This window comes from Sparus aurata, chromosome 12 (genome assembly GCF_900880675.1).
Source record: "Sparus aurata chromosome 12, fSpaAur1.1, whole genome shotgun sequence".
Taxonomy (NCBI): Eukaryota; Metazoa; Chordata; class Actinopteri; order Spariformes; family Sparidae; genus Sparus; species Sparus aurata.
Genome location: NC_044198.1, coordinates 3,917,790 through 3,939,706, shown reverse-complemented (window position 1 = coordinate 3,939,706; position 21,917 = coordinate 3,917,790). Strand labels below are relative to the sequence as shown.

Here is a 21,917-nt window from a genome sequence, read left to right as displayed (position 1 = left end):
AATCTCTTTGATCCAAACTACTTTTATAGTATTTTATTTCATTCATTTATTTTTTTTTTTTACTTATTTTGCAGAAACTGCTAAGAATCATAGAAGAAGAAATCTGCTTGGATATATTTTTATTTCTCTCTCTCTCTCTCTTTCTTTCTTTTTTTTTGTTCTTGTTCAACAACTTTAAATACAGGTTCATAATTCCAGTCTACCTTTAGCTGTGCTGAATCAGCGGCACAAGCATCAACACACCAAACAAGACAGCGTTCAGAGATCTGCTTAGCAAAAGGAGTGATTCTGAAATATCTCAACAGAACCTGCTCGGTCCTGTGAACACGCGGAGAGCTTGTGGAGGCGAGATGATCGAGCATCAGGCGGCCCGGTCAGCTGACACTGAGTCAACACCGCTTCAACTTGTTGCTGACTGACACAAAGTGGTCGGTTTTTCGGGGAACTATTTTCAGACTTGTTTGCCTGAGTTTTCCTGAAGCAGCACAAAGACGTGTGTCTGCTTGCAGCAGCAGCTCGTGTTATTTTAGTGTTTTCACCACAGGATCCTCGCTGGGACGCGTTCGCCGCAGTCACGAGTTTTCCCAGACACACAAGTCATTTCCTGTGGACTGTTAGCACACTCCTGCAGCCCGCTCAGAGAAGGAGCTTGGATGCGTGCATACTTGAATTTGCTACTCCACGGTTTGCCTGGTTACCGAGACGCATTATGCTTTCCTTGGAGCAAGTGAGGCAGGGTTTAGCGAACGCGGGACAGTCTCACGTCCTGCAGTTCTGGCCGGAGCTGAGTGAAGAGGAGAGGGACACTTTTCTCAAGGAGCTGTCTCAGCTAGACATGGACGGGTTGAAGTATCACTGTGAAGGGCCCGAAAGGGCTGCATCCTCCTGGCCCGACGAGCTCGATGAAAACATGGAGCCGGTCCCTTCAGAGTTCATCGGCAGCGTGAAGAACAGTGACCGAAGTGCTCTGGCAGAGTGGGAAAATGAAGGTGAGTGCCAACAACAGTGGCGCAGTGCTTAGAGGGATTACGGTAATCTGTGAGCGCTGAGGGAAGCGGGCAACATCAGAGAAGAGCTGGAGCCAGGAGGAAGACAACATGGAGGTGTCTCTGCTGAAGCACCTCTACGTGTTAGTGACATTAACAATGGCTGCTGTAAACTACCTCTTCCTCGTGTTGAAGGTGTTCCAACAAGAAACATTTCCTGTCAACTTCATGCTTGAGTCAACAAAACGTTTCTGGAGCTTCACAGCAAAACAGCATTTCCAAAAAATTTAATGCGAATGAAAATAATTAAATACTGTATGTAGAATTGTTTTGGCAGTGATGCCAAATGTCAGTATTCCAGTCTATGAGCATTTACTATGCATTTATTAGTATTCAGTGGCAATGCACATCCACACAGGTGTTTTCAATCAGTTTATTAAACCTCTGCTCAGGTTGAGCTGAGCTGTTCCGGGAGCAGCTGAGGTGAAAACACTCACATCAGCCAACTTATTATTCCTGTTGTCAGGTCGAGACACATTTCTAACTGATGATATCTCATTCTCTAAGTGTCAACAAAGTGTTGGCTGCTGCGTAAAGTCTTCTCCAGCACATCCAAAAGATTCTCAGTGGGGTTCAGGTCTGGACTCTGTGGCCATCGATGTGTGAACATGATGTCTCATGCCCCCTGAACCACTCTTTCACAGTTTGAGCCCGATGAATCCTGGCATTGTCATCTTGGAATATACCATCAGGGAGGAAAAAAATCCATTGACTGAAAAACCTGGTCATTCACTATATTCAGGTAGTCAGCTGACCTTGTGTTTTTGGGGCAGATATCATTGCTGAACCGAGACCTGACCAACTGAATCAACCCCAGATCATAACACCTCCCCCACAGGCTTGTACGGTAACCACTAGGCATGATGGGTACATCACTTCATCCACCTTTCTTCTTACCCTGATGGGCCCATCACCCTGTAACACTGTAAATATGGACTCATCCAACAACGTGACCTTCTTCCACTTTTTTTTTTTCATAGACACCATTATTAAGCAGTAGACAAATAGGAAATATGGGAGAGAGAGGGGGATGTGACATGCAGCAAAGGACCTCCGGCCGGAATCGAACCGGGGTCGGCTGCGTTTATGGCATGCGCTCTAACCACTCGACCACCTGCGCGCCCACCTTCTTCCACTCTTTATGCTCCCTAGCAAACTGAAGCCGTCTTTCAGATTAGCCTCACTGATAAGTGGTGTTCTTAAGGCCACACAGCTGTTCAGTCCCAAGCCCTTGAGTTCTCTTCACATCGTGTGCTCTTACTTTTACTATTAAACACAGCGGCGAGTTCTACTGTTGATTTTATACCACTTGATTTCACCAAATGTGAATGTATTAAATTAAATTTAATTACATTTATTTTAAGATGAGGTTTCCTTTTGTCAGTGAAAAAACCTGTGTGGGTATAAAAGGAGGAAAAATCCCAAAAAAGAAGGAAAGTTAACCACAGTGACTGAATGAACGGCCACATACAAATATTGGAGACTGTCTTTAGACTCCTCTGATGTGCAAGCGTTTTTCTTGCTTTTAAAGATGGTCAGCAAAATGGGCTGAAAGAGTTGGTCCAAACCTGGGCCTCAAGCTAAATCTAAGGGGCACAAGATAGATTACTACATAGAATTTTAATTTATTAATTTAGAAATTTTCTAATGACTTTATAAATAATTGCTCTTTCTTGTGAAATGACAGAGACATTCACCTCTTCATGTCTCTTGAAATGATTCAAATGAGAACTTGTGAATTGCTCTTGACTAGCGTGACCTGGTACAAGGGGTTGTGTGCCAAACATGTTTAAGGAACAGTAAGATGATCGAGATTATATGCCAGTTTCTAAAGTTTATGAGAATTTTCACTAATACGGTATGAAAAAAGGTATGGCGTATGTATGCTAAGGGTTGTGATGTTTAAAGGCCTTAATAACAATTTAGTTAAGTTTACTTACACACATCCTGCTGCTGCTCATGTCACCAATCTATTTTGACAGGGCTGATGAAAATCTCAGAGAATCGCGTTGGAGTCCTGCTCTTGGCCGGCGGTCAGGGGACCCGTCTTGGTGTTCAGTATCCCAAAGGGATGTATAACGTTGGGCTACCAAGCGGCAAAACCTTGTATCAGATCCAGGCAGAGCGTATTCTCAAGATCCAGGAGCTGTCAGACAGAAAGCATGGCTCAAAATGCACCGTTCCATGGTAAGATTATCTGATGGATCTTCCTTCCAGCTTGTCTGATGAAATCCAAGTCTCCAGAAGCCCAGAGATCTGAAATTGATTTGAAAAGATATTATTTGCTGTAAGATGTGGGCGGCTGTGGCTCAGGGGTAGAGCCATCGTCTTTCTATCGGAATGTCGCTAGTTCAATTCCCCTGGTCTGCATGTTGAAGTATCCTTGGCAAGATACTGAACTCCAAACTGCTCCTGATGTGCTGGTTGGCACTGTCATCAGTGTAGGAATGTGTGTAAGTTGCTATGGCCAAAAGCGTCTGCTAAATGCCCTAAAATGTAGATTTAAAAGCCCTTTTTGAAGCTGAAATCTTGTCAACGCATACACCCCATCAAACTCGGCCACATGTCACGGCTGTAGATAAAGTATTTTCAAATTAATCTGGGATCCCGGGGCTTGTCACTTTGTTCACCAGCTAGACACCAACTCTGTCTGCTGTCTAGTGCTGAGCAGGCAGTGTACACTGGGTGTTTTCTCTGATAACAGCATCCTGTTGCTCTGGAAACAACATTGACTAGAGCTGTGAGACTGGACAGTTAGCTGATGCTTCACAGTTCTGTGGTGCTGAGGGAAACTACAGATTTAGTGATAATCATTGGGTTTGTCTCCACGAGTGACATCTTTTATAAACTGTCAAAAAGAAATGTTAAGTAGTACAAACATGACTTTTCAGCTCTGCAATTAAAGCAACATTATGTAGAAATTGACATTTTGTGTGATATGCCACCCCCCTTTTCGTGTTTAGAACAGAACAACAAATCATAGTTTACAAGTTATATTGACAGAATATCTGATACAAATGTTAATATACACTGAACAAAAAATATAAATGTTACACTTTTGTTTTTGCTCCCATTTTTCATGAGCTGAACTCAACGTTTTAAAACTTTTTCTAAAGATCCATTTCTCTCAAATATTTTTCACAAATATTTGTGACTACCATTTGCCTCACATCTCCTTCACATAGAGTTGATCAGGTTGTTGATTGTGGCCTGTGGAATGTTGGTCCACTCCTCTTCAATGGCTGTGTGAAGTTGCTGGATATTGGCAGCAACCGGAACACGCTGCCGTATCGTATACGTGTCGTATTGCCTTGCTTGGATATTTGGGTTTGTTGTGAAATCCGATATTCCAGGGTATAATTGGCTGTTTTTGACTATTTTTGATTTTGCCATTATATTTCACCTTAAAAACTATTTACTTGGTGTCATTATTTTCAGCACAACCTCACATGTGTGACTGTACAGTTATTTTTTTATTTTGACATACTGTATTAACACAATGGACCTAAAATCACAAAAAAAAACATAAAATCCAAGTAGAAAAAGTTAATTTTTTACTGTGAAAACCACAAATATGTTTAACAAACCATTTTTTATTCCTTATAATGCAAATATGAATTGTTGTTTGCTAAATATGTTCATACATTTTTAAAATGTACAAAGTTATATGTAACTATTTACATTTAAATGCAGGCAATGCTCAGGTCTGCCTGAGCTCCTTCCAGCTGAATGAAGAGCTGCACTGCCTGCTCCACATTCAGCTTCTCCTCATTATTCTGACTCATTAAACAAAAAAAACCGACTCCACTACACACTAAACACACTACACCAAACACTACATAACACACTAACTACACACTCCAAACACGCTAAATGTCACAAATCTCTCAACTCTCAATATCGCTGTCTCTATCGCTGTCTGTACACCGACCGTCGTTGCCTGTCATTCATCCGCCTCCGTCCCTCCCACAACTTCCCATTCCTCAACAACCAAACTTGCTGCTTGGACACTTTCGTGACAAAAGCCTGTTTTTACCGTTTCTTCCTGCACCAGACACAAAGCAAACGTGACGGCAATGTTCGCGAAAAAGCGTGGCGGACATTATTTACCCTAAGTCCGGTCCGTCGACTCGGGAGGTGGGCCGTGTGGGCTAGCAGCTAGCAGCTAGCTACACACGAACATCCACAGATTCCAATTCCACTTTGTTGTCCGCGCGTCTCCGCATCTCCACAGACCCGAACAGACTTGGTCCGGACTCGTTTAGTCTCATCCCGGTCCAGCTCGCGCCGCTGCAGGTATAAATCCGCTTGTTTCTTAAGGTATGTCGTGGGCTAGAGCTCTGCAGTGATTTGCTCTGGTGCACACGTGACTGTGGTGGCTCCGGTTGACAATGCTCGCGGAATTCATAAAGCATTTATGAAATAATTTATTAACGGTATCATTGCAGTCCAAACAAATCCGACGTCGCACACCCTTGAACCAAGCAGCAGCCATGTTGAAACTCTCAGGTCAGTCTGATCCTGATCCGCAGAGATATTTGAGGAACAGACACACACACACACACACACACACACACACACATATTTAGACTATGGCGGGCCGCCACAGTCTCGTCAATGTATCGGAAACACTGAATTTTTAAGGTGTGGCGGCTTTTATTTTGCTGTGACGGTGCCCCACAGTCAATTACATGTAGGGGAAACCCTGCATCCAACCGGCCTCACAACCACAGACCACGTGTAACCACACCAGCCCAGGACCTCCACATCCAGCATGTTCACCTCCAAGATCGTCTGAGACCAGCCACCCAGACAGCTGCTGCAACAATCGGTTTGCATAACCAAAGATTTTCTGCAGGGAAGCTCATCTGCATGCTCGTCGTCCTCATCAGGGTCTCGACCTGACTGCAGTTCATCGTTGTAACTGACTTGAGCGGGCAAGTGCTCACGTTTGATGGCGTCTAGCACGTTGGAGAAGTGTTCTCTTCACGGATGGATCCCGGTTTTCAATGTTCAGGGCAGATGGCAGACAGCGTGTGTGGCGTTGTGTGGGTGAGCGGTTTGCTGATATCAACGTTGTGGATAGAGTGGCCCATGGTGGCGGGGGGGTAATGGTATGGGCGGGCGTATGTTATGGACCAAGAACACAGGTGCATTTTATTGATGGCATTTTGAATGCACAGAGATACCGTGACGAGATCCTGAGGCCCATTGTTGTGCCATTCAACCACAACCATCACCTCATGTTGCAGCTTGATAATGCACGACACGTATACGCCAGCGTGTTCCAGTTGCTGCCAATATCCAGCAACTTCACACAGCCATTGAAGAGGAGTGGACCAACATTCCACAGGCCACAATCAACAACCTGATCAACTCTATGTGAAGGAGATGTGAGGCAACTGGTGGTCACACCAGATACTGACAGGTTTTCTGACCCCCCAGACCCCCCAAATAAAGCAAAACGGCACATTTCAGAGTGGCCTTTTATTGTAGCCAGCTGAGGCACACCTGTGCAATATTCATGCTGTCTAATCAGCATCTTGATATGCCACACCTGTGAGGTGTAATGGATTATCTTGGCAAAGGAGATGTGCTCACTAACACAGATTAAAACAGATTTGTGAACAATATTTGAGAGAAATTGTTCTTTTGTGTATATAGAAAAAGTTGTAGATCTTTGAGTTCAGCTCATGAAAAATGGGAACAAAAAACAAAAGTGTTGCGTTTAAATTTTTGTTCAGTGTATGTAAAGTGTGTCGATCCAGGAGACGACTGAGCAGGACGAGGCCTCACCAAGCAGTGGCTTCAGTATGTGAGGCAGCAGGATCCAGGAGAGGAAGAGGAAGAGGAAGAGGAGGAGGTATAGAGAGTGTTGAGAGCGACAAAGCTTGCAGCTTGTGGGAACAGAAACAAAAAACAAAAGTTAGAGAAATGTGATGTTGATCAGAATAAACAGATTGTTTCTCGTCGGCAGGACAATGTTAATTCTAATACTGTAGGAAGTATAGGAACATAACAAAATCATGACATCATAATAATGTGATTTGTTGAAAACTCTTATGTTGAAGTAACATGTATTTAACGCTGTGATCCTGCCCTCTCACTGAAGCTACGTAGAGCAGAAACAAGTGACAGAGACATCATTCACTCTGTTACAAGACGCGTACAGTGTACGTGATCTGTACCAGAATCAACATGATTCTGATGCTAGTTAGTTAGTTTAAGGTGAAATGGTGACATTGCCTTGCTTTATGCTTGAGGAAATTTTAAGATGAATAATGTCATAAAGATCATAGAGGTGAAATATGAATATTCCTTTTTATAACGTTTAGACCTCATGACTGTACTGCTGCCACTCCTCAGGTACATAATGACCAGTGAGTTCACTCTGGCTCCTACTGAGAAGTTCTTCAAGGAGAACAACTATTTTGGTCTGGAGTCATCAAACATCGTCATGTTTGAGCAAAGGATGGTCCCAGCACTGGACTCTGATCAGAAGATCATCATGCAGGATAAAGGAAAATTAGCCATGGCCCCAGGTAGGTACACATCAGCTCCATCAGAAAACGCAAACATCCGTGAAATCTCTTCGGCTTCATCTATTGCTACTGATGTGTGCTGTGGATGGTTTGAGCTAACGAGCCATGTTTCAAGACCTTTCCCCCCTCTGTCAGATGGGAATGGTGGTCTGTACCAGGCGTTGGTGGACAACGAGGTGCTGGAGGACATGAAGAAGAGGGGAGTGGAGTACCTGCATGTGTACTGTGTGGACAACATCCTGGTCAAGATGGCCGACCCAGTGTTCATCGGGTTTTGTGTGAGCAAAGGGGCTGACTGTGGAGCCAAGGTAGAGTAATATGATATATTGTAATGCTGATGAAGGTTCACAGTCATCCAGGTCATGGTAAATCTAGGTGTTGTATCTCAACTGAACTGATATCCTTATCCAAGAGACTTCTTCAGTTCTTACTAACTGGAGAGGAGTTGAGAGAGAGAATAGTTATGTTATAGTAATGGTAAATATTAAAAAGATGCAGCCAGTCTCTTATATTCAGTTAGGAACTGTTGAATATATAGGGCTTTATCTTAACAATCTGAAACGCAAGTATCAAACGCAAAACGCCAGTAGATTTGTGGGCGGATCTCAGGCGCTGTTGCTATTATGCCGGCGGGATAAATGACTCTTGCGCCCGACGCAAATCTAAAATGGGTTGATCTAAAGTAGCTACATTAGTCATAGGTGTGGATTGGGCGTAACGTGCAATAAACCAATCAGAGCGTCATCTCACATTCCCTTTAAAAGCAGGCGCGCTTGTTCCATGGCGGATTGCTATTATAATGGCGAATTTGCCAGGCGCACGCCAGGAGCGGTTCACAGCCGAGGAGACCGACGTTCTCGTCAGGGCTGTAAAAGACCGAGAAGTGGCCTTGTATGGGGATGGTAGAAATCTATCCAAATTAGCTTTGGTTAAACGGGCGTGGGAGGAAATTGCCACAATTGTTTCTACGGCTGGCATCCCCAGGACATCTCACCGGGCCTCAGGGAGCAGTGCGCACGGGCCGAGCAGTGCACAACGGCCAGCTGATGAGGGAGCACCAAGGTGCAGAGGATCCAGACCCACTACACGCCGTGGCAGCATTGTCAGACCGGACCGCACTGTCCGGGATGCAGCAAGGTATTAATGCCCGTCTTGACCGGGTGGCTGTTGCTGCGGCCTCTCAGGCGCATCGCCTCAAGTCTCCAAACGCACCACCTGCTCCTGTTGTGCCCCTTCCTCCTTCCTCCTCCTCCCCAACTCCATCTCCGTCCACCCGCTCCACTAGGAGCACATCGCGCATTGCCACTCCTGGACCCTCACGGCTACGGCGGGCGCGTCGCATATCAGAGGGAAAAAGAATTAGTTCTTCTGTTTAAATCTTTTCAACTTTTTTTTGTATGGTTTGCAAAAACGGGAACTGCTTCCTTGTAGATGAGAGAAGCAAAGTGTATGCACGTTGAGCACACACTACATTACGTCTCAATCTGTGAACAGCCACAGTGTGTTGCATTTGAAGTCTTCAGTTAGTAGAACAAGGCACCTCTGTGTGATTCAGTACTTGCATGATATTAAATATTCCCTGTCGTGAGATAATATTCAATAGCTAATATCAACCACCCATAACAAGTGAGATCAACTTCTATTCAAGTTCTCAAAACAAAGGTATCAGTTCTGCTAACTCCTGGTTGGTTTGAACAGACAGGACTGTGGTTCTCTTCAGACAGTGTGCCGAAACACACCTTTATGTCCCAGCCACACGAAAGCCATCCCTTCAAAGCAGTCCAGCGATTTAATATTTTTTGTACATCTCAATACATCTCAAGAATGCAGGAAGAATTAAAGATATAATATGTAAAATTTCTGCATAGACTTGACCTTTTGTTTTATTTGTTGTTGAGTTGTGTGCTACCACTGTCCCAAATGTTTCCAACGATGTTCAAACCAGAGAAATCCACAAGTTTACTGGAGGTAACGTTGTGTTTGAGGTGCCCTGATGGCTCACCTGGGTGCCAGCAAGTGGCCTGATTTTAATTCCAAGATGTGGCCCTTTGCTGCATGTCACCCCCTCTCTCTTTATCCTCATCAGCTGTTCTATCTGATGAGCGCTAAAAGCCCCAAATATATCCTTCCCTCCCCTCCCCCAAAAAGGAGCTATTTTTATTTTTAAATATTTATTTATTTTTATCATCAATGCGGGTTATTTTAGCAATAGAGACAAAAACTCCCATGATCCCACGCTACTTACACCTTTTGAGGTGATTGAGTGGCAGAAATGACATATTGTGCATTTAAATTAAAAGAAAAATGTCCAGCGGGGAAAAAAAAGCCCATATTGCGACTAAATGACCTGTTTCCTTGTGTTAGGTGGTGGAGAAGGCCTATCCTGCCGAGCCAGTGGGCGTGGTATGCAGGGTGCGAGGTGTCGCCCAGGTGGTGGAGTACAACGAGATCCGAGAAATTACAGCTGAGCGCCGAGGACCTGGAGGAGAGCTGATGTTCAGTGCTGGAAACATCTGCAATCACTTCTTTACCAGGGCTTTCCTGCAAGAGGTTGCAGAGTAAGAGTCCTCACTAAGCACAGCGAGTGAGATCAGTCTGACAATGAAACACTGAAATATTGTTTTTGTGTTGAAGATACCCTGAAGCTGGTGTTTTATTGAGACCCATGCAAAGAACATCCCAATTTGTTTGAGGATTAATCTTTTTCGTTGTTGTTTATTTACTTGCTTTTTTTTTATCCTTCAGGAAATATAAAGACCAACTGAAACAACACATTGCACTCAAGAAAGTGCCGTGTGTGGACATGTGCGGCAATCATGTTACACCCACCCGACCCAACGGCATAAAGCTGGAGAAATTTGTTTTTGATGTATTTCCATTCTCAAGGTATTGTGTCTTCAGCTTTATAATCTGCTGTTTTTACTCTACATAAAATGGCATCATGTAGAGTCTCACCACAGTGTCTCTACAGCAAGTTAACAAATGTACTTTGCGTTCTGCCTTTGGAAGGAGCTTTGTTGTGTTTGAGGTGTTGAGGGAGGATGAGTTTTCCCCTCTGAAAAATGCCGATGGAGCAGCCACCGACAGCCCCACCACAGCCAGAAACGCACTGCTGGCGCAGCACAGCCGCTGGGCCACAGCTGCAGGAGCCACGCTGTTGGATGAACATGGCAATCTCCTTCCTCCTACAGCCAGGTCAGATGAAAATGTTCTTATAAACACTCTGCTGTACCAGATAACGTCAAAAACCGTAAAGGCTAAAAGAAAACCGATGCAGAGCAGTGCTGATGATCGGATGATTAAACTGGTTGAAATTATCAGCATTCTGACTCGGTTGATGTCGTTTTAGTAGACTCTAACTCTGCTCAGAATTGTAATAAAAAGGCCTTTTGTTGGTGGGGACTAGAACAGACACTATTCACATCGGACGCTCTGAGTGGTGACAGGAAAAGCACAGGTGGGACCATTTACATTTGTGAAAAAGGAAGAAAATCAAGTAAAATTAATTTACTCTACATAGTCCGAAATCACTAATTCTCCTCCAAGGCTTTATAGTGCTGTCCATGTAACGCCACATACCCTTGGATGGTGGAGGTGAGCATGGTGTTTAGGCTCAGAAGACGGGGGAAATAGCTAGTCTGGTTTTGTCCAAAACTCACAAATTAACTCTTTTGAAAGGTGCAGTGCAAGAATTTTGGTTGAAAAAGTAAAAATGTAACTCAATTGTCGTCAGAATGTGAAGAAATAACAGTTTTGACATGCTGATATCTCTGTATTGTGCTTAAAAAATCATGTTAGCATGCTAACAAGCTAGCCCTTTTCCAAACATCCTGTGCTAGTAGTGTAAACACCTACACTTCTCTGGTGCTTCAAGCGAGTACAGTCCACCGAGCTAACTAGCTAACAGCAGGTACAGTTGGTAGCAGTTGGTGTTAAAATCTGATACACTGCCTCCTCTTTGTTTTGAGAGTGAATTCAGCAGATTGCTAATTCTTGCATACTGCGCGTTAAACGTGTTTTTGGTGAGCACACAAATGGAAACGTAAAAAATGACAGCTTTTGGTTTAATGGAGAGAGATACCTGCGGGAGGTATTTCATGGCCAGGTGTAGTGAATTCCTCAAGTGTCTGCTGGTTGTCTGGCAACCTCAAGATGACAACAAGACTCCTCGGAGTCACTGTACACGCTCAGGAAATAGTTCCAGCACTAGCTTCGTAACATAATCAAACCACATACACAAGTAATATGGTACATCTACATATGTCACATAATGTGGTGGTCTGTTTACTTGGATATTTAAGGATGGTTTCTTTGTTTTCAATCCAAACTGGCAGTGAGGAGATCCACTGAACAGGGATAACACAGAAAGAAATAAGGCTCAAAATCCACAGTCTTCGTTGGGTGAAGAAATGTATTCTGAGACAATCACAGTGACAACTAACCCTTGCAATGTGCATTTGGGCTTGTAAGTGTTGATAAAAACTTAGCCTGTCCTTGAAATCTGAAAATGCGTGTGTGTTTTTCTCCCCAGTGTATCTGCCGGGGACAATCAGGCAGCACGATGTGAGATTTCACCGCTAGTCTCCTACTTTGGAGAGGTGAGGACATGAATGTGCCCACAGATTAATATGAAACATTGAGCTCAAAAGTTTCACTTTCTACAAATGGGACAAATCAAATTGTTTAGTTGTGTTAAACTGGGAACCTTGAGTTTGCAGTTCCTCCAGTTTTGTCAGCTTGCATGTAAAATTATTTTGCACAATGAACACATTGCTTTCAATTTCAGTGATTCATCTTGAGAATTATTCCTTCCTGACTGACTCTTGTGAACACAGTGCTGTCGTTTAACCTCCATCTCCCTCCCTCTGCCAGGGGCTGGAGAAACTGCTGAGAGGGAGGACACTGCCATCTCCCTTCATTCTGGATGAAAAAATGGCCAAAGAGCTGCAGGCTCAGTGACATGTCTCTGTTAATAAAGGACCAAGTGATGGCTGCACAGACTCCAGTACAGTGGAGCACAGAACAGAGAGGAACTCTGGATGGATTTTTTTAGGAGGTTTCAGTTCAGGAAAGCAACAGTTGTTTGTTGCCCTTTCATTCATCTCATGTAATTGTCTCTTTGTTGAAGAAGAACTTCAAAACAAAAACTTTGCTTTTTTACAAATAAAAATTTGTATCCAAATACCTCACTATGCGTCTCCCCCCAACTTCTTTTTACAAAATTCATTCTGCGCTACTTTCAAATTTCAAGAGTTAATTCATAATAATTTGACAGTTCAGGATATGTGTGAGAATCTTCTTGATAATTTAAAAAGAAATGCAATTAACTGGGTGTATAGTGAGTTGCTTTAAGGAATATTAAGCTCATTCAGAAACAGGAAAAGCTGCAGAAAACAAAATGAAACAGAACAATGGAATCATTTATTTCACCACAATCCCATCCATGTGTAACACAGTGACAGAATGTGTGACTGAATGAATGAATGAATGAATGAATGAATGCAAATGTATTTCAGACATCTGAAAACAAACAAAAGGTTACATTAGTTTAACAAATAAGCATAATAAAATGAGAAGTATGTTACAAATAACATTCCATTAACAAGCAATGACACGCCTGAAAAGGAGCAGGAAGAAGTATACACTTATTTAATCCTAGCCCTTCTACACAACTCACTTATTAATCATAATTAATCTACTTCCATTCCTGAACTTGTGTGCCATCGGACACTCCGATCTAACTACATACAATTCGATACACTATATGGACAATTAATTTATAACATATTGTAAATAATACACACCTTTATATATACATTCACATTTGTGTCAGCTTAGGGGTCCTCCATGCGAAATAGTTTGAGAAGCACTAACAGACAAACAGACTGGGACAAATGTACATATACGCAGATAGTGCTTCATTAGCTTGACTTCAAATATAACCCTCTTAGTCCAGTGACTGTGCCCGAAGTCTAGAAGAACCGGATATCAACAACACCGTGTACACACAGCGTAATGAATATTTTGTGCATTATCAACCGCAGTCAGGGTTCACTATTAGCTTTCTGTCATTCTAATAATAAATGTATGTTTATTGCTTTGTGTCGGTCTGTCAGGTACTCCCCAGTTTGCCTGCTTAGTCCCGCTGAGGAAAATTAACCCCTGTTGACGATGACGTCACATAGCAGAGCTCGATAGTCCCGAGCATTTATGTCCCTGCCGGCCACCCTATCCTGGATCTCCTCGTGACCGAGGCTGGCCAATCACAGCTGAGACAGCACACGGACGACAACAAAAAATTAGCAGTTGAAACGTAAACGAAGCGGTCAGTTTCTATTGCGTTTTTAGCTGTGGAGTCTCATTCCGTGTAGTTATTAAATACTACATAATGCGCCTAAATTAGATATTATGTTTATTATGTATGTGGTGCTTAAATGTAACGTAATGCTCAGCTCAGTCACGCGAAACAGATGCTGACGACCGCAGGCTAGCGAACACGGTCCAAACCTAACGGTAACCGTTCGCGCTCTGTCGACGTTAACATTAAGGAACGATCCGACACAACGCCTCTTGGTGCTTCACGAGCGCTGACGTCAACCTCCGTGGTTTGTTTATGCGCGCTGGATATCAGTTGGACAGCAGCCTGCAGCTAACGCCACACGGCGACTGTCCTGTCAGTGACAGCTGTCAGTCCGACCATCTGAAGAATGCGATGGATGCTCTAACATGCTAGGACCATGTTCAAAAATGTGTTCGGCTCAGGGTTTCTTGTGAGAACAGCTCATGTGATTCTGACATGGGTCATAACGTTGATACTCTTCCTACATGATACAGGTAAGACTGCCACAGCATATAGCACTTCATTGCGTTGAACTGTAGGCTTAAACTAAGAACTAGACTATGTGGAATGACGTGTTAATGTATTGAAGATAGCTGCTGTCCTGTTAATTGTTCTGATGTATGAAAAGTAAAGTTGCCCGGGCAGGAGCTAGTCTTTGGTGTCCAGGCTGAGCCCGGGACCTCTCCATAGTGTACTATAGAAGTAAAGCATAGTCTCCTGTGTTGTGTGTTGCGGTTGAAGAGCTGAGGAAGCAGGAGGAGACAGGCCAGCTCGTGCAGCCCGTGCTCTTCGTCCTGCTGGTGCTGGTGTCGGTGCTGCTCTATTTCGGTGTTTCCCTGATGGACCCAGGCTTCATCCTGTCTGATGACAGCGATTTACAGGTAATAAATGATCCTCATATATATCTCCTTCATCACGTGTATGGTCGGTTGGTATTCAAACGTCAGTATAAGTAATGGCAGTTTGATAGATGTTGCAGGTTAAAATGCATGGGACACTTGTGTTTTGGGAGAATTGTGTATAGTTGAAAGATGTAAAAATGGTTCCGATGATTTACTGAAAATGTTTTTATTTACCAAACAACACTTTCCTCTTTTATTTGTTGTCTTGGGAACATTTCCTTTACAGTCATCCTTAAAAAAGGATTGTCTCCATGACCTGAGAAACCTTTATTGATTCCGGCTGACAGTATCTCTTACTGCCTCTTCAGGCTTTGCAGGTGTATTGTGTTGCAGGTGTTGCATCCATTTGATGCATCGCTGTTTTGCAGTCAGTGCATCTGTATGCCAGGAATGGAACTTATGGAATATGAGGAGGAATCTCACATTGCAGGTGGTTCGGGTTGCATAATGTAATTATTAACTGTATTGTTGAATGTGCAGTAATGTTTGGCTGCTTCACTTAGATAATCAGTTATTTAAAGATTTGGCAATTACCATACCATACCATACTATACTAATACCGGACACAAGTTCTGATGAAGGGTATATTTACCTCAGGCCTGTGGGAAACACAGTCAAAATTGAATTGAGGGATGCTATGATTGCAGAAATGTAAACGAGCACACAAAAAGGTAAAAGCTCAAACCGCAAGTGGGCCTTTGTATGTTTGATCAGTATTGTGTTGTGCCAGTTCACGCTGGGAGTGACTGAGGAGCAGCAGGACATGATCCCACCCACCACCAAGTCCCTGAGGCAGCGCCGCTGTGGCCACTGCCTGCTGCAGGTAAGCGGCCCACCACACTGCCATGGGCTCATGTGGCATGCGAAACACTTTCACAGGAGTTAACACAGTGAAGAAAAAGATGGCAGGATTTCTGAAGCAGAAGAGTGTCAAAGTTGTTGATAGAACACTGAGGGCATATGTTTTCCCGATTTATATCAAAAGATTACTATAACAAGGCTTTTGTACTGTGTGATAAGCTGACAGCAAGTTCATTTGCAGTTTGTTATTTTATTTCTGACGATAGAAGAGTGAAAGGAAGCTGGCCTGTGTGGACACTGCAGTGGAGGTTGTGTCAACACTGTTAGAGAGAAGAGAACGCGAGAAAGCGTAGCTGTTCAGGTGCATCGATACTATGGAAAATGAGTCATTGCTATGCATTTATCACCGCCTGTGTTAGTTATTTTGAATTGCAACTTTCACAACAAATCAAGAATAATGAAAAAAGAAAAACTATGCTCTGTGCTTGATTTCATACTTCTTGACCTCAGCTTCAAACTACATCCTGCAGATGGTGGACAGTGTCTGCTCAGTTATCAAGCAGGGCATGGCAATATATTGACTTTATAGCTGATTTGATAGTATATATGGACTTAGATTCTGGATATGTTATACAGTGATGTGTAGGAAGTGTTGTCTTTCCCTGGTTTTAAAGGCTGCATGACAGTAAAGTGATTTCAGTTTGTGAACTTACCAGACTGTTCTATTTGTTCTAATATTTTACTCATGTGGTCATTATATCCTCATTACTGATGTTTATTGATCAAAAATGTTGTGTTCTTATTTTGTGAAAGTGCCAATAGTCAACCAACAATAACAAGATATTTGGTGAAACATGAGTTTGAGTGATAATGTAAGTGGCAACAGAGATAGATCTTGAGAAGACCATCAGATGTGGTAGCGAGCCTCTTGATTGAATGGCTGTCTGTGGACATGGTGTTTGACATCTTTGGTGCCAGTGTAGCTCTCAGACTGAAATGTGACACTTGAAGTTCTACAGTATTTGTAGGATCCCTCAGTGGTATAGAATAACAGATGGGTTGCCAAGCAGCACAGTTCTGTGTCACACACCTGTACAACTTCAAGCGAACACAAACCAGCATATGATACAGGAGGTGTTTAAGCGGTCAGGTCACATGTTTACAGTTGTATACTGGAGGTGATTGTATGTCTGCATTTCACATTCTGTGACATTTAAGCCTAATAAAAGGTCTAACCCTACTATGAAAATTAGAGCACAGGAACCTGGTATGACAGGTGTTTTTTAGACAGACTAATGCAACACAAACCAAATCTAATCCAGATCTCATGTTCTCTGACTCTGTAAGATTTATGTTTAATGTAAAGCAGTTGGGAAAAACATTGTTTATGCACAGGTCATTATTTCAACCTAAACCACACACATTTTGACAGAAAAATTACACTCAAGGTCCACTCATAGCTTTAAACCACATTTCACAGTGTGTGAATTTAATGTAAATACTCTTTGTGTGTAAAGTGTATTGCAGAATCAACCTCTAATCACCTGTATATCAGGTGCACCTTCTACCAGTCAGGCTTCAGCTTCCACTCTAAATGGATGGGAGGCGGAAAAGTTGTTGGAAAACCAAACATTTTACTACACAACAGCAGCAAATAAAACTGAAGGGAAAGTTTTTTTTCTGTTCAAAACCAGGGCTTAAAATGCTAAGTACCAAGAACTGAAGTTCCTCTCATGGCGAGGCGGTCCCCATAAGAGCCCATGGGAAGAAGTCCAACTTTCCTGCAGAAACAAACATGTTTACAACTAGCACAAAACGGTTTTAGTATCTAAACCTAATTTTTCCGCTCATGACAACTGTATGGAGGGTGAATTTTTATATAGCTTGCTCATTAAGATTAAAACTAAGACTTAAAGTTTTGTTCCACCTTTTTGCCCATTTTTGGATTAGCTGGGAGTCGGGTGGACTCAGTGAGCTTCATACAGGCTCTCTAGAAACCTCTGGATGACTGTCACAGAGACACAGGATACATCCATGTCTTTATACACTCTATGTTTGAAACATCACAGCTGAAGAATATCTAGACGCTGTCTTTAAAAGCTCATGTTTGTCTTTGCGTGCTGCTCTGTCCTGCCGTGAACACAGAGTTGAGACATCTCCGGCTCCCTGGATGTTCTGTTGCTCTCTGTGACCTAACAGATGGTTAACATGGCTGTTTTCCCAAGACAGAGAGTACAGGGAAGAGAAGCACCTGAACAGTTGCACAGCTTCTCCATTGGGACATCCTGTGCTCCTTCTGCTCAGTTAAGGTCTGAAGCCTCAGAAGTCTCATTGCAACTAGTTTTTCCAGGCTGATGAACAACAGCAGCTATTATTTTCACACCGCTAGTCAAAATGAGCATTACGGTTGACAGAGCTGGCTCCTGTCCAGCGTAGCTGTTAACCAATGTCAAAACGACATTTATTTATTTTTTTAAGTATTTTTTTGGCCTTTATTGATAGATCAGATGAAGAGTTGACAGGAAGCAGGATGAGAGAGAGGGGGAGTGACATGCAGCAAAGGGCCCCAGGCCTTGTCGGCTAGCTACCTACGACAGCTTTGAACGTAATGCTAGCAGTCCACAAGTATGAATGTACGTTTTCCACTAATATCTTTTTTAGGAGTTGACCGATTTGGCTTTTTCAGGGCCAATACCGATTATTAGAAATCAGGGAGGCTCAAAACCTATATTTGGAAACAATAGTCAGTAAAAACTAAAAATCTTTGTGTCAAAATTTACCCAATCACTGTTCTTATGTACAATTTTCAGGTTAGTTTACTTGAGATTTTAATTTTCTGCTACTTTATACCTCTCCACTACATTTATTTGATATATTTAGTTATAAGTTACTTTGCAGATTCAGATTATTCAGTGTTTATAGGCTGTTAATTGTGATGTGTTACCAATCAGTTAGTGTTGTGAGCGGGACATTGTGTGAGAGGATGCTGTATCAGAGCCAAAGGAGCACATTTTAAAATGTCTTCACTTCATTGATAATCTGACAAAAAAAAAAATCACCTATACTGATAATTGACCAGGGCCGATAGTGGGTCTACCCCTGATATTTTGCATCTGTGTGTCCTCTCACATTTGTTCATCTTTTTTTCCAAGCAGCAGCCAATGAGATCAAAGCACTGCCAGACGTGTCAGCACTGTGTCCGGCGTTACGACCACCACTGCCCCTGGATTGAGAACTGTGTTGGCGAGAAGAACCACCGCTGGTTTGTGCTTTATCTGGCTGTCCAGCTGCTGGTGCTGCTGTGGGGGCTGCACATTGCCTGGTGAGTACACCACCGTCACTGATCACCACTGCTGGCAGATTTATGCAGCTCCAAAACCTTCACGGATCTTTTCCTGCTTGTCTCCTCAGGACGGGGTTCAGTTACGTGCCCACCTGGCAGCTGTGGCTTCATACCAACGGCGTGCTGCTGGCCGTGGCCGTGCTGCTGGCTCTGCTCTCGCTGATCGTGCTGCTCCTGCTCGGCTCCCACCTCTACCTGGTTTCTCTCAACACCACCACCTGGGAGTTCATGTCGCGCCACCGCATCTCCTACCTCAAGCACTGCGGCGCTGATGAAAACCCCTTCGACCGCGGCACCTTCCACAACCTTTGGGGTTTCTTCTGCGTGTGGGGCACAGTGGTGTGGGAACAGGTGTACTTCAGGGAGGGCAGCGACCAAGTCTGACAACACACACCAAGTATTAACAGACTGAAAAGACTGGATTTCACTCATGAAGAACTTATCCGGATCTGTTGATCTCACACACACTTGACCACAAACTATTAACAATCCTTGTGTGCAGTTTACTTTTGTAGAGGCACTGCTGTTTGTGCCATAACATTTCCCTACTTTAACATCTCTCCTGCTGGTTCAGCACCACGCTGGCTTATGTTGGGCTTATGTTGTCTTGTTATGGGGGCATTCAAAGTGTGTTTTGATGCAGTCATAATGCTTTATGACTACACCTACACACCTGTGCTTTTTGATGCACTTTATCAACAGCAGAGTTTGCATCAGAAGAAGGGCATGGAGAGAAAAGATGAACGAGACACTGACCACCTGGTCACCTTTCATGTCAACACCACACGAAACAAATGATTTTATAAATTTTTTTCCTGCAGTGACAGCAGAGGGCATTAAAACATTGCAGCCATTTTGCCTCATCAGGCAGTTTTACATGAGTTAAACACTGACAGTTACTATATGAACAAACAATTTACAAGAAATTAAATTGATTCGCTTTTCCTGCAGTTGCCTGAATGCAAACCATGTTCCCTGTCTGCATGGACTTGATCTGTCTGCTCACTTGGGCGTGTTTAAAACATCAAGGCAGACTGCTGCAGAGGCCGTTGTCATTAGATTTTGCGTCTTTGCTTCAGACAGACAACTTCTTATGGCTGTGAATTATCTTGCATTATGGCCTGGGGACAGTTTTGCGTATGAATTACTACTTCTAACAGTAGATTGCTCGCAGTGTTATAATTTGTTAAAATGAAAGACTACAGATTTGTGTTTCATTGTTAGAAAAGGAATAAAATTAATGATTGAAAATCTTCAGTTAACCAGAAGTTAAAGTCATCATCAGTATGAAGTTCACTCGACTGAACACATACAATGATAAGTTATGATACTCTATGAACTATAATTGCATACTGTGAGTTCTTACCACAGTTGACTGTTGAGGTGTGTATAGGTAGTCATAATGTATTAAAAGCCACATCAGTAAAACTCTAGTTCGACTAGTCAAGAGCTTCCATAAGACATTTATAATTCCTTATAAGTCACATCAATAATGTCTCATGACTGATGATATATTGCATCAGAAAGCATTATGTCTGTTTGTGAGTGTAATCATAAAGCATTATGAATGTATAACAGTACACTATGACTGCCCCTATAAGGCAATATAGACATGGTCTTCATAGAAAGCGCCCCCTATATGTCCTGTTTGTTTGTGGCTCTGGACAGACTTAAATCGAAACTCTCGCCAAAAAGCAACCGAGGCTTTATTTGGGATTGAATATGAGTCAAACCTTCGTGTAAAAGCATAATTGCGACGAAAGAGGCACTTTTAAGATTTACCGTAGTTTCGGTTTTGGGCGCGTTAATTGCATTAACACTAAAAAGGCTCGACACAACATGAAACTTTGCTCGTAGCATCACTAGGGTCTCTACTCATGAACAAGAGCATTGAGAACATTGTTTGTGTACACAGAGTTTATGAAAAAGAAGGTGTTTGAACTACTCACGTTAGCTGCTGCATCTCCTGCGCGTCGCTGTCCTGGCAGACAAAAAGTGTCGATCCCCGAGTGCGACCTGACAGGCAGGAGAGTAATGGTGAACCGCTCCTCAAGCATGCCTGTCAGGTCGCACTCAGGGATCCACACTTTTTGCCTGCCAGGACGACGCGCAGGAGCTGCAGCAGCTAACGTGAGTAGTTCAAAAACCTTCAAAGACCCTGGTGATGCTACGAGCAAAGTTTCATGTTGTGTCGAGCCTTTTTAGTGTTCTAAAAATAGCGATTTTGATGCTAGCATGTCATGCCCCTAGCTCTCCCGTTCAAAATTAACGTGCCCAAAACCGAAACTACAGTAAATCTTAAAAGTGCCTCTTTCGTCGCAATTATGCTTTTACGCGAAGCTTTGACTCATATTCAATCCCAAATAAAGCCTCGGTTGATTTTTGGCAAGAGTTTCGCTTTAAAGTTGTTTTGTTGTCCCTAGAATGAGAGACCTGCTCATAGTTAGCATCTCTGTGTAGACAGCAGGTTACCAGCATTACAGCCCTTATTCTGACAATCGTTTACAACCATTCAAGTATCTCCACAGTGTCTGAAGGCACTTTACCCTCCAACTTTAAGGCTCTGAGTGAAGCTGGTCTTTGTTTATGTATCCACCTCACACCTGACCCACTCCAGCATCCTTCACTAAATTAAATATGGCAGTAAGTACATGTGTGACGCACCATGACGCATGGTAAACCTGACTGACTGTTAATGAACTGTAAAGTTTACTATTATTATCATCAAACATCTGATTAAATATACTTGTTTTAGGTGCATGTGTAGATGATCTAGATCCACGGTTTCTATGGTTTCCCTGTCAAATCCTGATGAAGTTTGGAGATGTTTTTCTAAGAAATTGGTACATTTGTGGTTTTAGTGTAGACACTTTCATTCTGTTCTTCTCTCATGTGATTGATTGCTGAGTCCTATTTATTCTGCACAGAGGGTGGGTCCACTTG

At 43.0% G+C, this 21,917-nt stretch overlaps 2 protein-coding genes across 3 annotated transcripts; both read left to right on the top strand.

Moving 5' to 3' along the window:
* The first annotated feature begins 291 nt into the window (after nucleotides 1–291).
* LOC115592115 (UDP-N-acetylhexosamine pyrophosphorylase-like protein 1) lies at nucleotides 292–12,777 on the top strand. The gene is made up of 9 exons (XM_030434632.1): nucleotides 292–989; nucleotides 3,029–3,233; nucleotides 7,413–7,588; nucleotides 7,724–7,896; nucleotides 9,953–10,146; nucleotides 10,334–10,474; nucleotides 10,598–10,783; nucleotides 12,120–12,186; nucleotides 12,461–12,777. Exons 1-9 carry the CDS (start codon nucleotides 710–712, stop codon nucleotides 12,545–12,547), a joined length of 1,509 nt encoding a protein of 502 aa, XP_030290492.1. The 5' UTR covers nucleotides 292–709; the 3' UTR covers nucleotides 12,548–12,777.
* Nucleotides 12,778–13,838: 1,061 nt separating this feature from the next.
* LOC115593049 (probable palmitoyltransferase ZDHHC12) lies at nucleotides 13,839–20,225 on the top strand. 2 transcript variants are annotated; one of them, XM_030436367.1, is made up of 5 exons: nucleotides 13,839–14,422; nucleotides 14,670–14,809; nucleotides 15,561–15,653; nucleotides 18,787–18,953; nucleotides 19,043–20,225. In XM_030436367.1, exons 1-5 carry the CDS (start codon nucleotides 14,326–14,328, stop codon nucleotides 19,356–19,358), a joined length of 813 nt encoding a protein of 270 aa, XP_030292227.1. In that variant the 5' UTR covers nucleotides 13,839–14,325; the 3' UTR covers nucleotides 19,359–20,225. The 2 variants fall into 2 exon arrangements, with proteins under 2 accessions (XP_030292227.1, XP_030292226.1); XM_030436366.1 differs by having other exon boundaries at nucleotides 18,784–18,953.
* Nucleotides 20,226–21,917: the final 1,692 nt, after the last annotated feature.

What these genes read in the sequence shown, in the direction of transcription:
- LOC115592115 (XM_030434632.1), top strand. Translation starts at nt 710, where the DNA reads ATGCTTTCCTTGGAGCAAGTGAGGCAGGGTTTAGCGAACGCGGGACAG. An exon ending in AAAATTAGCCATGGCCCCAG is followed by an intron (nt 7,589 to 7,723) that starts GTAGGTACACAT and finishes CCCCTCTGTCAG; the next exon opens with ATGGGAATGGTGGTCTGTAC. An exon ending in TTCCTGCAAGAGGTTGCAGA is followed by an intron (nt 10,147 to 10,333) that starts GTAAGAGTCCTC and finishes TTTATCCTTCAG; the next exon opens with GAAATATAAAGACCAACTGA.
- LOC115593049 (XM_030436366.1), top strand. Translation starts at nt 14,326, where the DNA reads ATGTTCAAAAATGTGTTCGGCTCAGGGTTTCTTGTGAGAACAGCTCAT. An exon ending in ACTCTTCCTACATGATACAG is followed by an intron (nt 14,423 to 14,669) that starts GTAAGACTGCCA and finishes TTGCGGTTGAAG; the next exon opens with AGCTGAGGAAGCAGGAGGAG. An exon ending in TGGGGGCTGCACATTGCCTG is followed by an intron (nt 18,954 to 19,042) that starts GTGAGTACACCA and finishes TTGTCTCCTCAG; the next exon opens with GACGGGGTTCAGTTACGTGC.